At 42.7% G+C, this 15,661-nt stretch overlaps 1 protein-coding gene across 10 annotated transcripts in view; it reads left to right on the top strand.

Moving 5' to 3' along the window:
• The first annotated feature begins 509 nt into the window (after positions 1-509).
• Positions 510-15,661, top strand: part of ARMC4 (armadillo repeat containing 4) — a 207,887-nt gene continuing 192,735 nt past the window's right edge. The window contains exons 1-9 of one of the 10 annotated variants that reach the window (XM_032621224.1): positions 581-631; positions 3,847-4,309; positions 4,395-4,657; positions 7,601-7,744; positions 9,633-9,790; positions 11,879-12,080; positions 12,709-12,815; positions 12,985-13,121; positions 15,376-15,492. In XM_032621224.1, the coding sequence (XP_032477115.1) occupies positions 11,923-12,080; positions 12,709-12,815; positions 12,985-13,121; positions 15,376-15,492 (519 nt within the window). In that variant the 5' untranslated portion in view covers positions 581-631; positions 3,847-4,309; positions 4,395-4,657; ... (1 more) ...; positions 9,633-9,790; positions 11,879-11,922. Of the gene's footprint in view, positions 632-999; positions 1,172-3,846; positions 4,310-4,394; positions 4,658-6,837; positions 7,745-8,284; positions 8,344-9,632; positions 9,791-11,878; positions 12,081-12,708; positions 12,816-12,984; positions 13,122-13,277; positions 13,693-15,375; positions 15,493-15,661 lie in introns of those variants that run through there. The other 9 variants (XM_032621216.1, XM_032621217.1, XM_032621223.1 and 6 more) reach the window with 9 other exon arrangements.

The following is a 15,661-nucleotide window of genomic DNA, read 5'->3' as shown; positions in this document are numbered from 1 at the left end:
ACCGCAAAAAAAAAAACAAAACAAAGAAAACAAAAAAACACGGGGAAAGTGTTCTCACTTCATTTCAGTTCTCTGGACTAGAGTATACAAGAGCAGTTTCTGCTTTTCCAGTGAGTGTTCGAAAATTCTAGCTTATTTGCCTTCTGGAGAGAAAAATGTGCACCTCAAATATCCTGTGAGAGGCCTTGTGCTATTTTTGAGAACCCAGTGAAGCTTTCAGGTACACAGAAGCCCTCCCGGAACGCTACAGGACTCCTGTCTGGAAGCCTGTGGGGAAGCAAAACGGTGTTTCTAACGACTATTTTCCATTTGCTACTGGTTCTGCCCTGAAGTTTCTGCTAAAACCTCTCACTGTGCTTTAGGGAAGGTGAACGTTTCCTACCTGGTGGCCAGAGCGGGGAATAGCCCTCCAGGAGGGGGAGGGAAGGAGGGGGAGGGAGGGGATGGAGGAGGGGGAGGGGAGGAGGAGGACCGAGCGTGTTTCCAGGGCGGCGCGGGCGGGGGCGCGCGGGCGGGCTGGGGGCGGGCCGCGGCGCGCGGCCCGGCGCCTTGTTTACCCGGCGTCCTAGCAACCGGCGGGCGCGCGGGCAGAGCGTGGGGCGCGGTGCGGGCGCCGAGCCGGGCGCTGCGGGTGAGTGAAGCCCGCGGGCGAGTGCGGCCCGCGGGCGCCGGTGTCTTTGCCGCCGTCCGCGTGGGTGGAGAAACGGGAGACGCGCTCGGGCCCCGCTTCTGGCCCTCTCCCCGGCTTCCCCTTCTCTCCTCGGGCCCCAGATGCGCCCCCTCCCCGTGTCTCTCCCGCGCCCGTCCCGCCCTGCCTCCCCGCGGACACCCTGCTCCTTCCCGGGCCCCCCGCTCCGCCGCTGCGCCCCGCGCGCCCGCCCGGACGGGCCGCACCCTCGTCCCCCGTCCCTTCCCCCTCCGCGTTTGCAGCTCTGCCTCAGTCCCGGCGCCGTGCTCGCTGCCGCCCTCCCGCTTCCCCTCCCCGCTCAGCCCGGTAAGCCAGCCTCCCGCTCCGGCGCGTTCCGCCAGTCAGGGGGCCGCTTGCTGCCGTCATCACGTGTCTTCACGCGGGCTGAGTTTGCCTGGATTCAAGGCTCGGTTCCGGGCAGTTCGGAAACTTGATTTTTCTGTAGGTCTCACCGCCTAGCTTCCTCGTTCTCGGGATGCCAGGGTAGGCACTGTCTCCTAACCCGCTTCACCAGCCACGGTTCTGGGTCTTAGGGTGGACGCCTTTATTCGTGTAGTCTCATAAAGAATTTGGTTTTGCTTCTGCTCAAGTGTTACAGAAATTATTCACGAATGGGTTTCATGTTATTAATGATCCTGGAGGCTTGCAACGGACCCTTAAAAAAGAAAAATTGTTGTATCCATTGGATGAGTAGAGAACATGAGTGTAAAGTGATTCTCAATTTATGGCAACAAACACATGCAGTAAAACTTTTTTCCCTGTAATTGTTAAACTTTAAAATCTTCAATTAATTCAAAGATATGTACTATGTATGCCCATGTGTTCATTGTAACCATGTTTCTCAGGCCCTAAGAACTCATGGATTGGCACTGGGTGGAAACGTCCCATCAGCCTGTCTTGATAAAAAATGTTAGTTTTTGAATTTTCACCCGAGTTATACTGACCATTTTGGAACATCACTGGAATTAGTGGAATAAATGCTGTAGCTTTGGTTCTCTTGGTAAATTAAGAGGCCATTAGAAATTTCTCATACTTAAGAAGAAAAAAAATACAAGACCACCTATTTTTTCTTTTAAAAACTCAGTCAGTTGGGCCTCCAAAGTCTTTTTTTTTTTTTTTTTTTTAAAGATCTTTTATACATGGTCTTCTCTTCTTTGGGATTTTGTTCCACTTTTTATTTTTCGAATAATATTCAAATAATATTGTACTTGCTTTCTGGATGCTCATAGGCTCCCAAAGATTTTCTTAGGCCTTATTCTTAAATCAAGCCTGACCATTGCCGCAGCTCCTGGTTTATTAGACTCAGAAAAACAATTTGAATAGAGTCAAATATGTTACACACATTCTTAGAAAAATGTATCATGATGAAAAGACTTTTTGCCTGTCGTAGCTCCTTTGTAAGTGTCTTCCAGGAAGTTACTCTATGGCATGTTGACTGCCACAGCCTTACGTGATTTCACATTTTTCTTTTAAAAGGTGCAAGAAGGAAATGATGCATACAATTCAGCTTTATAAACCAAAACAAGTTTGTACTTAACATTAAAAACAAATAGAACTGTCCTCCTGAGCCTTTCCATATAAGATAAATCTATTTGCATTTTTTCTCCTGATACTGGGAAACTCAGGAGTGTCACACATAAACATCAGTACCTGCTTATGTGTTCAGAATCTAGCAGAAACAAAACACTGAAATACTAAAACGACTGCACACAACAAATTCGTACATTTTTTGGTATACATTTTATTTCACTAACACTTTTTCAGATATATATATGTACATATGTATGTGTATATATATATATGTTGTTCTCAACCTTATCTGATCCAATACTTGCTTTTTATAACAAATAGTTTGTAATGCCCACTTTACTCTTCTGAAATCAAAATCATAGTTTTAAATCTCAATGGTGCTCTAAATATAAAATAAAGGAAGATAATTGAAATAAAGTATCAGCATGTAAATGCTCAAGTATATATATATATATATATATATATATATATGCTCAGAATATATAATGAAGTAATCAGTTGCTCTAGCCTTACATAGAATTACTGTGTATGCAGTAGCTCCAAATACAGACGTGTCACTGAAACTTAAAATTGTGTGACTAACATTTCAGTCAATGACATGATTTTACCAACTGCTGACCTCTTGGTAAAGTTCTGTGTAATATGAAGTCTATACAACTGTCCTTTGATTTATATAATAGTTTAAATTCTGGAAAATTCAGTGCATATTAAAACTGTGAAAAAATCCTTCATGATTATTTGTAAAATAGTGATAGGTTGTAGGCTCAGGTATTAATTATCTGAAGTGTTTACGTACTAGATGCTGGAGATTGCAGCATAATTCTTCCTTCTGGGGGACTGTCCTGCACATTGCAGGACATCTGGCATTCTAGGTCCTCATCACTAAATGCTAACAGTGTTCCATTCTTATCATTTTGATAATGAAACATCTGTCCAGTGTGTCTCCTCTGCTTCTCAGCAGCCAGTACTGCCCATCTGAGGACCTCTGATCTAGACGTCCCTGTTACTGTATTTCAAGATTTAATACAGGATGGAAAGTAAAATCTCCAAATCATTTCTGTAGAATATTGGTACTGAGCTTTTGTAATAATGATGGGTCGAGGGGGAAGCTAATTACATTCTTTATTTAACTTTTTTAACCATTCTCTAATATTCCAGAAGAAAGGTTTTAATGATCAGTGTTATTACAAATGAGAAAATAAACAAGTATAGATTATCTGAAAAAAAAGTCTTAAATGTCCATTATGTATTAATGTCAGAACTTATTTATTAGCTTGGCTCTTATTTAAGTTTACAGATAATGTTATCTTTTCAAATATCTTCTTTTAAAGGCTAATTTCTATTTAGCTAAAGTAAAATTTATTTCAGTTTCTGTTTTACATTTTAATGCTAGACTCTTGGTAATCTAGATAAACAGGCTAAAGAGATTCTCATTTGTTCTCACATTTGCTCTTAAGAGTTATGAATTACAATAAAATATTCTGGGCAGGATATATGGGCAGGGAGTACGGCATTTGAACTGCTCAAATATTTCGATTAATAGGGTCAATATGCGCTTTACCAATTTTCAGAAAAAAATTAAAATTCTATGTCACTTAATGTTTTTATTCTGTTTCTTATGAATTCAGAAGGCACTTGGGGGACATCCAGTGCTCTCAGGATCATTTTCATCAGCCATCATTGCACTGATGCAGATGTATGATGATGACAAAGAATAACAGAAGTCATTTGAATAGCATGATTCTAAACAATGTGTGATCCAGCTCAAAAGAGCATTGCTCACTTCACCTCTGGCCCCAGCAGAGCTGCAAATCAAAGGCCTTGATGCCAACCTGCTGCAATTCTTTTTGTTTCGCTCCTGGACTTTCCTGTTTCCAATTTCTGCCCAGCTATTTGACTTCTCTCCCGTAGGCCCAGGAAAATGAGAAAGAAGTTCTTCATTCCAGGGCAGGCAGATACTGGAAAATCCTTACGTCCTCGTCAGTTTCTCTTAGCTCTGGTTCAGGGAAAGTTGACTGTTTATTGAATTGAAGAGCAACTGGATAATTTAAAAAATCCACCTCTGAGATGAATAAGCAGAATGCGGGTTGGGTAAGTGCTAGCTTAAAATCTTGAAAATGAGAAATGTTCCGGGGGAAAGGTGGACGCTATTGTCTCTCTCTCTGCCTTGACGCAGTGTGCGCGCTGAGCTCGGGTCTGAGCATCGTGGGATCCCATGGGCGCGGCACTGACAAGGTCCGCGCAGTGGACGGCTGCGGGGCATGGGGCTAGGGCCCTGGAAACTACCCCTCTCAATGAGGCGATACTGAAGGAAATTATTTTGTTTGTGGAGAGTTTTATCTGGAAACATCCCCAAGAGGCAAACTATGTTTTTGTAGAACCACTGGAATGGAAAACCAATTTGGACCCCTCAGCCTTTGGACCGGGTTATGTTGTCAGGTAAGCCAGTGAATTGCTTCTAGAGTTTAATGTCTTCAGTTGCACGTTTTTTATTGATTGGTTGTAGGTTTGGGGCAAGTCGCTTAACCTCTGTGAATCTCAGAAATCTCAGAAAACCGGAGGCGCTCGGGTGGAATCTGAGGATATTTTGTTTGGCCAACACACTAATTTTTAAATTTGAATTTTCTTTCCACAGGGGATGTGTTCTCCAGGTCACCACACTCCCAACGTTTGCTGTTGCTTTGTGACTGGTCTTTCCACTCCTATGAACTGCCAGATGCCACTAGGCATTGATTTTGTGATCTCAGTTATAGACAAAATCCCTTCTGATATTTAAATCTGTAAAATCTATGGGGTGGCAGAGGGAGAGTGGTACATTTTGCTTAACATAAGGGAGAAACTTCCTAACAATTAGCATTGTCCTCAAATGAGAACTTTCCAAATCTGAGATTTAAAACAAAAAATCCTATCTCCACCTCAAACAATGGGCTACCAGTTTATGTCTTTTGAACATAGCTAAATATATATCTTATGTAAATTACATACGTTTATATAACTATATTATACTTATATGAACTATTGATATATAAGTATAAGTTACAATTGTAGATGATAAATTTATATAAATTCATATATACTTTTTTTGGTCACATCCTCAGTTTATGTGTCACTCCAGGCATTCTGATCCTCTTTTCTGTATCTCTGTCCCTCTTTGGTTTTGCCTATGAACTTTTTTTTTTTTGCGGTACGCAGGCCTCTCACTGTTGTGGCTTCTCCCGTTGCGGAGCACAGGCTCCGGACGCGCAGGCTCAGCGGCCATGGCTCACGGGCCCAGCCGCTCCACGGCATGTGGGATCTTCCCGGACCGGGGCACGAACCCGCGTCCCCTGCATCGGCAGGCGGACTCCCAACCACTGCGCCACCAGGGAAGCCCGCCTGTGAACTTTTAAAGTCTGATCTTTTCAAAAACAGCTCTCTAACTAGCCAAAGTTTCCTCTAGATGCCTTTTCCATTTTTTCCCTTTGGGATTATTTGTGAGAATAAACTCAGAGTTTAATTTTTAGAACTGTAAAACCATTCTTGAACTGTATTTCAAAAGCTCTTTAGTTCTGGTATCATGATCTATTTTCTCTCTGAATTTTCTGAAATCTTTTTTTTAATCATATTTTTAACGGTGCTTATGGTCACTTTCTCCCAAAGTGCTTCGTTGCTCCCACCTAAGTTCAGTGTAGCATCGCACATTGTTTTTTCTAAGTTTTGAAAGATGAACTCATCTGTAAAATCAATTAAAAACATGTGAACTACTTGGTGCAAAGATGGATTTAAAGCAAATGTCAGAAGAGATGCCAAGATTGTTGTTGTATCTTGCCTCTGTGCTAATTTTGTGTACGAGTGCAGACGTGATCACATCTGTGCCCTAGTTAGGGGGGCTGACATACATATAATGTATCACTATTTCTCTATCCCTGTCCAGTTTTCTTTGCTTTATTTCTATTTTTGTATCTCTGCATACAGTCTCTAGATACAGTGTTCCCTCAAGCAGGATGTTTTGACATTTTGACACCATGTATATTCTGAACCAACTACCCCTTGATTGTCTTCCTTCTGTCAAATTTGCCATGCAGCTTTTCCGTAGGCCAACTTTTCTATCCGTCATTCTTGTTTCTGACCTGTGTTGATGATACCTTTGATGCTGGAAGGGATGAGAGGGGTGTGATAGCAGCGCTTGTTGCATAGGAAGGAATGTGTCTGTGTGTCTCGATGAAAACCAGGTAGGCACTGACTGCCCCGAAGAAGGCAAAAGATACAGCTGAGATTTTGGTAATAATGGAGAATACCAGATGCTTTCATATCCAGGTCTTGACCATACCCCAAGGAACTGTCAGCAACCCATAGCCACTTGGTGTCTGCTACATCCAGCAACATAAGAAGTGAGGTAGGGCTTCCCTGGTGGCACAGTGGTTGAGAGTCCGCCTGCCGATGCAGGGGACACGGGTTCGTGCCCCGGTCCGGGAGGATCCCACATGCCGCAGAGCGGCTGTGCCCGTGAGCCATGGCCGCTGAGCCTGCACGTCCGGAGCCTGTGCTCCGCAACGGGAGAGGCCACAACAGTGAGAGGCCCGTGTATCGCAAAAAAAAAAAAAAAAAAAAAAAAAGAAGTGAGGTAAACCCGGGGTGCCCTCAAAGGCGAGAAGAGCGTGTTGTGAAACAGCCCCACCGCCTCATGCTTCCCCCTTCGGTTCATGTGCACTCTTCTTGCTCAGCTCTTGAACCTTAGAACACATTTACTCATGTATTTAAAGTGGGGGACCCACTAGCCAGGACTCATGTCTGTAAGTCCGTGTGGATAGCCAAGTCATCGTGAGGAATTTAAGCCTAGAGTCTCTGGACGCATTGCTACCAAACAGTAATATCCTTGCATGTCTTAGAATAGAGGCAGATTCTTCTTGGGGATATACATTCCCTCAGTCCTCTTGTTCCAAAACAAGTCAATTGTATCTATACTGATACAATTTTTGTTGATCTCCGCAGATATTTTGGGGGCTGTGTTTATACTTGTGGCCTCACTTCTCCGCAGATGTTGTGCATCTCCAGACGCACTCTCTGTAGCCGTCAGCGCAGTTGTGATCAGCCTTCTTCTGATTTAGGCTCATCGCATCTCACGTTGAAACCCATCCTTCAGTCACACAACGAGGAGGTTGTACGTTGCACCCGCCACCTTCTTCTGTGCGGATGGTTATTAATTGACTAGATAAGCACAGGACTTTACGCGTGGCCGGATTCACTCGTTTCCTTTAGACTCATTCCCCATGTGCAGCGGCTCGTCCTGTAGTATCACCTCTCCACGTTCGATTTTGAGGGGAAAATGTCTCTACTTTCATTTTAATGGAAGTCATAGGTCTCTTATTACCATTTCCAATTGCTTTTGTTCTTGTCACACAGGATGAGATTAGCAATCTTCCTAAAACACCTCAGAATGAAGCCCAAGCCACTGTAAATTAAGGACAAGTGACACCGCTCAGTGGTGACGCCATGTGCGGGGGGTGCACAGAACTGAGGCGCTTGAGTCTCTAGAATGTAGCTTGGGTGAGCGTTCAGAATTGCTTTGTGAAAATGTTGGTACCTGTTCTCTCCTTTGGGAGAACTATGCTTTTTGAATCACGTCTGCTTTAATATCGCTGTATGTCAGTTGTGAACCGCAGTCTGCTGTGTCTCAGTTATGTACATGAGTCGGGACCAAGTTATATGCCGGTACGAGTTCTGTGTGGCTGAGACGAGGACGCCTGAGCAAGGGCTCCTCGTCTAGTGATGCACACTTCACACACAGTTCATACCTTTTTGGTCCTTAGTTTTCTGATCAGTATCACTAAGGCTGAATTACATGATCTCCAGCCTTAACGTGGTATTGTTTTATGAGACAATAATTATCGTATTTTGGTAAAATTTCAAGGTCACAGTATAAAGGTCAGTGGCCCAAAGTTCTGTTATTGAACTCTGGGTTATCCCTGAGCATTGCTACATGGTTTCTCACCTATAGACTTATTTGTGGAGTAATTACTATGTTCTGGACGTGGAACCTGACATTGGGGATTAAATAAATCAGACCTTTTTTCTTGCTCTCTATAGCATAAGCTGAGTATTTTTAGCTCCCTCCTGCAGTTCCAGTTTAAAAGTCTCTTGATCAGGTCGGTGGATTTCATTTATTCTTTCTTTCATTCTGCTTAACCTTATCGAGGTGGCTACAGCAGTTTTCTTCCAAAGAGCTCTTTCCTCAGCGCCAGCAGACCGTGAGCCTGAAACGGGAGGCTGCTTTTCGACAGTCCTCTCCATCACTGGCGTTTTAGCTGTCTGTTCAGCTGCAGGCTTCCGCTGGCAGAAGCAACGAGAATGTCCTGTGCCCTGCCGTTATCCTGGTCTCCCCAGGAGTTTCACCTTCTCAAGTTCAGGAGCTTGGTCCTGTGGGCATTCAGTCTGCCTGTGTCTCCGTCCTTTCCTCCTCCGCTCAGCACCAGCGGCCAGCCCCAGAGCAGACCTCTAAGAAAGCTCCTCGATCCTTAGGGCGTTCTTCCAAAAGCTTTATTCCTGGGAAAGTATACATTTTGTAAACGATGCACGTCCCTGGCAAGTCTAAAAACATTTTGCTCCTTCATTTATGAAATAGTAGTAGATTGTCTTGAGTGTCAACATTTCACAGCTATTTATCTGTGTTACAATTTAAAATATCAGGTCTTAAGATGTGGACAGTTTTGCCAGAGATATCAGTATGCAGTGAAAAGCTATGCAGTTTAGGTAATGTTGTAAGTGGTAGAAATCTAGAGATGTATCACTGCCATAAAAACATCTTAGTCTTTTAGAAATGCCAACCTAAAAAAGTTAAAATGGCCAGAAACACCAATCTAGGAGAGCTAATAATTTCTGATCAGGAAAAAGCCTAGTTAGAAAGATTGCTTGTTATCCTAAAGTAAACCAAATTGGAGGTCTGGAGTGGGAAAATAATCCACTGAGGGGACCTAGTTTGTCTTTTTCCATAGCTTTTTTGCTCGTAAACAGAGTAGCCAAGAAAATTCCTCACCACTAATTACTGTGGTATAAAAATTTTATAAATTAAATAACATTAGAAATCCACAAAACATGAAAGGTTCTGTAGAACCAGTGATTTTTGAAAACATGTCCAATGCATTATTAGAAAAACAAACCCCAAAACTGTGATTGAGTTCACATAGGTATTCAAGAAATTGTTTAAAAATTTTCTTCCTGGGTATATCACGTTGCTAATAAGTCTGGGGATTTAAGGGCCTGAGTGTGGATGAAAGTGGGAAAATAGATGACTTTCTAACAAGAGGTATTTATTATATTCTCTGTGCTTTATCATGAGACATGGAAATAATTTGTTGAAATGTCTTAAATTTAACTTCTCCTGGCCTCCAGGTTAACCTTAAGCTTTCAGAAAACAATTTTTTTTTCCATTTTTTAGTGAAACAACAGTCGAGTCAGAAGAAGCGGATAACAATGCACAGCCTTTGCTATTTCTCTCTGTACCACAGATCAAAATTAGGAGCTTTGGGCAGCTGTCACGTGTGTTACATATTGCCACAGATACAAAGCTGAAGGAAGCACAAGCATGTATTGAAGGTGATATTTACACTCCAGTCTGTGATTTGCACTTTCAGAAACTTAATCTTGGGGGCGGGGGAGGGAATCATTCCTTACAGTCTCTTGAAAAAAGTTCTCTAACCTAAAAGGTAAAAAGTACTACGTTCAACTTGATTTCTTGATTTAAAAATGTCGTTGATTTATTTTGGCTGAAATGTTATGCTCATATCAGATTTCTACTTTAAATGAGAAGCCTAATGCTTTACCATTAGTAAGCTTCGAGATTTCTAATTTTAGTATGTCGTTTAAAGAGAGCCTTCTTAGCTCCTGGAAAGACCTGATGCCTTTAAGGTTCATGTCGGGGAAAAAACAGATGTCCAGGGCCAGCACCAGAATCCACCCACTCATCTTGCATTCTGCTGTGATGGATGGTGATTTGTTTCCTTTAAAATGAATGTAGCCTCTTGCTTTAGCATACAGCCCATAATAATCTCACCTGCCTTTTGTCTCAGCCCTTTGCGTTGTGGAAATACACAGCTTTCTGTGAATAGTTACATTCATTCAGTGGGAAGTATTTTTCCTCTTCACTAAAGTTATATAACGTTCTTATTATTGTCTAATCGTCTAACATGCAAAAAAGAACGTGATTGATCACCTGCTATAATTGGGCTCTAAGTATTTCTTACGAGTAGAAACACCTGACAATAGGTAATTATGTCATATATGTGTTCTGCTTCTTTGGAATCGTGTGACCAGTGTGTCCCAGGCATAAGGTCCCTCATCTGTCTCTCATCATTCTTTGCCACTGCCCGGGGCTGTGAGGTGGAAAGTTAGTCCTTTTTCTTTAAGATGTGAACTTTAAAACAGCAGCTTCTTTTTACATCTTGACTTCTCTCCTTGTACATCAAAGCTACTTTTCTGAGAGGGATGAAATCCTGAGAATAAGAGTGAATTTAAGAAGAGTCAATAGACGCATGGTTGTTCGTTAAATTCAACTTAATATGTAAACTTAATCCATAGAGTGTCGTGTGCCCCATCTGGCTAAGTATGTACCCTTTGCTGCATTTTGCCCTTTCTGTAAGAGCTCGAGGTACAGCTCTTCGTTTTTGGCCCAAATTGCGTGGTACCTGGCAGTTTGGAAGTCAGCTTTGTGTCTTTCCCCAGAATTCACCTAGTATCTTCATAATCGTTAGAGATGACAGCCGTAAGGTGGTGAGTGGAGATGCTCACTAAGTGGTTGGTTCCCAGGCCTCCTTCCCTTGCTCCCCGCAAGACTGTCCTGCTGGTAGTCTGCGTCCTGTGGGAAAGTTAGTGCTGTCGCCGTGCTTCCCATCAGGTCAGACTTTCTGAATTAGTCCCATAGGCATCCCCCAACCCATCCAAATGCATATAGATTTTCACCTGAGTTGAATTCCTCCTTTCTAAACACAGTTCTGCCCCTTTCTCCCTCATTTTCAACCATATAATTTTTTGGCCTTTATTAAATTCTGTTTTCAGCATCTCTAGGTTCAACTTTCAGCCTTGATCACAAGTTGGTATTTAGAATTTTCACTGTGATTTTGGCATGTACGTGAATACTGGTTAGATTCGTCTTCCCAACTAATGTCAAAAGACATTGAAAATATAAGCAGTTCAGACAGGTGGAAGAGATTGGCAGTAGATCTGTAGACTGAGAAAAACATGCTATTTTGGAGAGAAAGCATTTGTGAATACTGTTCACTGGTGTACACACACACACACGCACAAACACACACACACACACAAACGGTTCTAGTGATCATTCTTCTAAGGAGACCAGTATTTCTCTATCTTCAAATCAATTCTGAATGTATTGATTGAATGCCTCTTCTGAATAATGCCCCACAGTCAACTTAAAAAAAAATAGACCTCTTAGCTTCTGTCCTATTAGGGTGATAGCATATAGAGATGATATTATAGTACAAGTAAACATCTCAAGAGGTGTGAGAAAGTTCCTAAGTACAGTAAAATCTGAGAAGTAGAGATTAATTCAAATTGGGTCAATCAGAGAAAGCTTAATGAAAGAAACACATTTGAGTGGGCTCCACTTTGTTTGTCTTGCAATAGAAGACAAAAAGATAATTTTTTTTAATTCACTTTTTTGGTCAGCAAACAGAAACCCCATAGCAAAAATCCTGGGCTTGGATTATAATATGATAAAGGAAATAAATGAAGACTCATCTGTAGTAACCATTCTTGATAAAATTGCCAAAGATGATGATCCTGAAAGTGAGATTAAGATGAAGATTGCCCTGCTACTCAAGCAGCTGGATCTGCACCTACTCAATCGTTCTCTGAAAAATATTTCCTTGTGAGTCTTTTTTTTCAAAAAGAAGCCTCTAAAAATTGGTTATAAAAAGTACTTTCAGAGCTTTAGGGAAAAGACACAAGAAAAATAAAGTTTGGAAGTGGTTGCTATTGATTTAACATTACATTTTTTGGAATAAAATTTTAGTTACTGCATGAAGATTTCTAATTCTAAACAGTACAGTTTTCAGTTAACATGGCTAAAACATTGTAGTGGAGTTTCATCTAATTCTGAAGACATTAAGTGGTCTTGTTATTTTCAAGGTCTCTTAAACTATTAGATAAATTTAAAAATTATAATGCAATTACTGTGTAGTTTATCAAGTTTAAAACTTGTTCATTTGTCTAGTCTTTTCTAGTACTTTGGAATTATCATTAAGAAATGAAGTGAATATTGAAATGAGTATATTTAATGTTGCATTCAACGCGAATCACTGATTCTTTGATGTTTTGACAGTGTTATAACACTGTAACCTGGTTAAAATTCACTGTAATTTTGTTGTTGTATAATTTAACTGATATTTGAATTACAAAAAAAGATATTCCCCCTGATATAATGAAATGTTTTCATGTTGTTTTCTGTAGATTCTGTTTTAAAGCATTTAAAATGACTTTCTAAACATTCATTTCAGAGAAATACGATTAAATCCAGGGACTGTTAAGAATGATGTAGAGCTGCTTAAACGATTCTCAGGAAAGGGAGAAAAGACAGTCTTGGAATCTATCGAGTACACCTCAGGTTCATTTTATATTATATATATTTTCATAATTATATTTTCAAAATGCTTCAGTAGCTACATTAAATGTTTAAGAAATGAAAACTTAAAATTTCAATCCTATTTTTTTGAAGCCAACCTATTTTACAAGTTGAGGTTAAGGAGCTCCTTTTAATTGATAATTGGTTTCAGATTACGAATTTTCAAATGGATGTCGAGCCCCGCCTTGGAGACAAATTCAAGGGGAAATTTGTTACGTGCTGGTGAAACCACATGATGCGGAAACTTTGTGCATTACTTGTAGCAGAGAAGGAGTGTTCTTAAATGGTGTAAGTAATTTTTTAAAAACCGTATTGACTTTGGTCTCCGTCAGTGCAGGCATGTCTCCAGGACTGAATCCCAAAACCACAGAAGATGAAGTATGTTCTGTGGGATTCATGCAGATCCCTTTGCTGTGTGTTTGCTGTCTCTGTGTCCCTTTGCAGGTCCTTAAGTCAGTATTCTAGGAAATGGCCTTCAAAGTGACCCGTTCCACTAACTACAGCCTCTTTAACATAATCAGTGTGCTGATTAATGACACAAGTATTTAAGGAAAGACAAGTCGATAAAGGAGCACCGAGGTAACGCGGAAGCAGTTGGAAGAGTTGAGGGGACAGACGAAAGAGCAGGGAGGGGACCCACATGCGGGAGCCTGGAGGACGTGCCCCCGGAGTTGGGGCCTCCTCAGTCTGGGGCCTAAGCGGCTCCGGGCAGGGCCCGCGCAGACTGGGAGACTCAGACCCCTGAGGCGCGGACCCCGCTTGCGTGGGTTCACACGTCTGGAGAATGGTCACCTCCAGGCCGTGCTGGTCCCCTCGGAGCCCAGGAGTCTGCATGGAACCGGCCCCGGAGCCCTGAGAAGTAAGCAGCGCCCACTTAGTGTTGGTGGTGCAGGCGCTGGGGCAGGCTGGGGCAGAGCCTGGCCTGGGCCTCTGACGGTGGCCCGGGGTGTTAGTGGGGTATCTGAGGGGTCACGGTGAGCCTGGTTCTGGGCCTCTGGGTTCTTCCAGAGGAAATTAGAACCAACTGTGGCTACTGGGAGCAACTGCCACTGCCGGGTGGGGGGCCGTTGCTAGGTGGCTCTGACAGGACGTGGGAGGGAGCATGTCCCTTCTGCCTCGTCCAGCCTCCCCGCTGGCCTCTCCCCCCGCTGGCCTCCCTCTGCCGGCCTCTCCCCGCCTGCTGCCCGAGACTCAGCCGGCCTGGCAGCGGAGAAACACAGCTTTGCAGGCTCCCGGCCCGAGGGTCGCAAAGCAGAGTGTGGGCGGTGGGCCTCGACCTGAGAGAGTCGGCACATGCATGGCCTTCTGGATCCTCTGGATTAAAACCTTGACACTGAGCCTCACGTCTGCTGACTGAACTTGGCTAGAAGGAGCTCAGCTTCCTCTGAAAACCTGGCTCTTGCTGTCTTCCATGTAAAACTGGGGCTCGCAGCAGAATTCTGCAGGGAGGCTCCAGATCCTTAATGGGGACCCAGCTATCGCAGGGTGCCGTTGGAGCCTTGGCCTGGGCTGCTCTCGACATGCGGCCGTGTTCTCGGCGGCGGGGCTTGTCTTCCGACCTGCCTTTCGTGCTTGTCCCATAAGTCCTGGGCTTATTTCTGCACAGAGGAGCCCGACAGCCTAACTATGATTTGCTTTTGGTTTGCTTTGATGCTTTAGAAAAGCGAAATCTCTAACCGGAAAATAAGAGCTTAGAGAAAAAAGGAATGCTTCTCTTGGGCCTTCCAGAGTGGGGCAAGGAGCCTTTGTTTCTGTAAAAGGCTATTGACGCACATACACCTTTATTTGACATGGAAACATCTGAGTGTTTCTCTCAGGTTAAAGAATGAAAGACAAGGATCTGAAGCTGTTCAGTCGTTATAAGAAAATGTATAACACATGACAGTTTACATGTATCTGTATGTTTTACATATATATACAGTTATACATGTAACACTACAGTTTTTTTGTGTATATGTATGTGCAAATACACACACATACAGGGTGAAGGAAGAGTAATAGTAGGAAAGCAAAGTGAAATGAGGAACGGAAAGAGAGAAGAGGAGAGACAGAGGCTGAGGTGGAGGGACAGGTGGTCACATAGAGGTCCCACCTCTAGAAAATGAGCCCATAGCAATCTCGCTCCACACGCAGCAGGGGTAGGGTGAGACCAACAGAAACACAGCCCTTTATGTGGTGACATTCTAACCTCCAGGCCTTCTATGACTTCATCAAAAGCTCTTGAAGTCATAATGCATTTTCACAGGAGAGAAGTGGGAAGGGAGCTTTCAGGTCTCTGCTGGACAGCAGCGTGCCCTGTGCATCTAGGGGGCACTTGGTAAAGTCTTACGAACGAACGAATGAATGAATGAACGAACGAACGAATGAATGAATGAATAGGTAACATTAAGAGGGAAGGGTGTGCCTGTACATTTCGTGTACAAAGACTACCGCATGGATCCTTTAGAGAAGAAAACAATACTTGTGCTTGGGTTGTGATGTATTGGTCAGGTTCTTACATCGCTCATCCATTAATTATAGCACCAAACTTTTTCTTCCAAAGGGCAAAACAGATGATGAGGGGGAAATTAATTATGAGAGAAAAGGAGAAATTTATAAAGACCTTGTCACACTTTTAAGAGAAAAATCAGCAATATTTTCCGAAAATATGTCTCAACAGGTAAGTTTTACAGTCTCTTTTGAACTCTCATAGCATTCTACTTTTTGGCTACAACTTTCTATAACAAAAATTGGAGAGTAATTCTGCCTTGTTTTGGACAGTACTTTCAATTATTGGAGTGTTTCCCACAATATAAAGCAATAAATACTGTAAATGTAGCAATTTAAGA

Source organism: Phocoena sinus, chromosome 2 (assembly GCF_008692025.1).
Source record: "Phocoena sinus isolate mPhoSin1 chromosome 2, mPhoSin1.pri, whole genome shotgun sequence".
NCBI classification, from domain to species: domain Eukaryota; kingdom Metazoa; phylum Chordata; class Mammalia; order Artiodactyla; family Phocoenidae; genus Phocoena; species Phocoena sinus.
The sequence above is the reverse complement of the archived record's forward strand: the minus strand, read 5'-3'. Positions and strand labels throughout refer to the sequence as shown.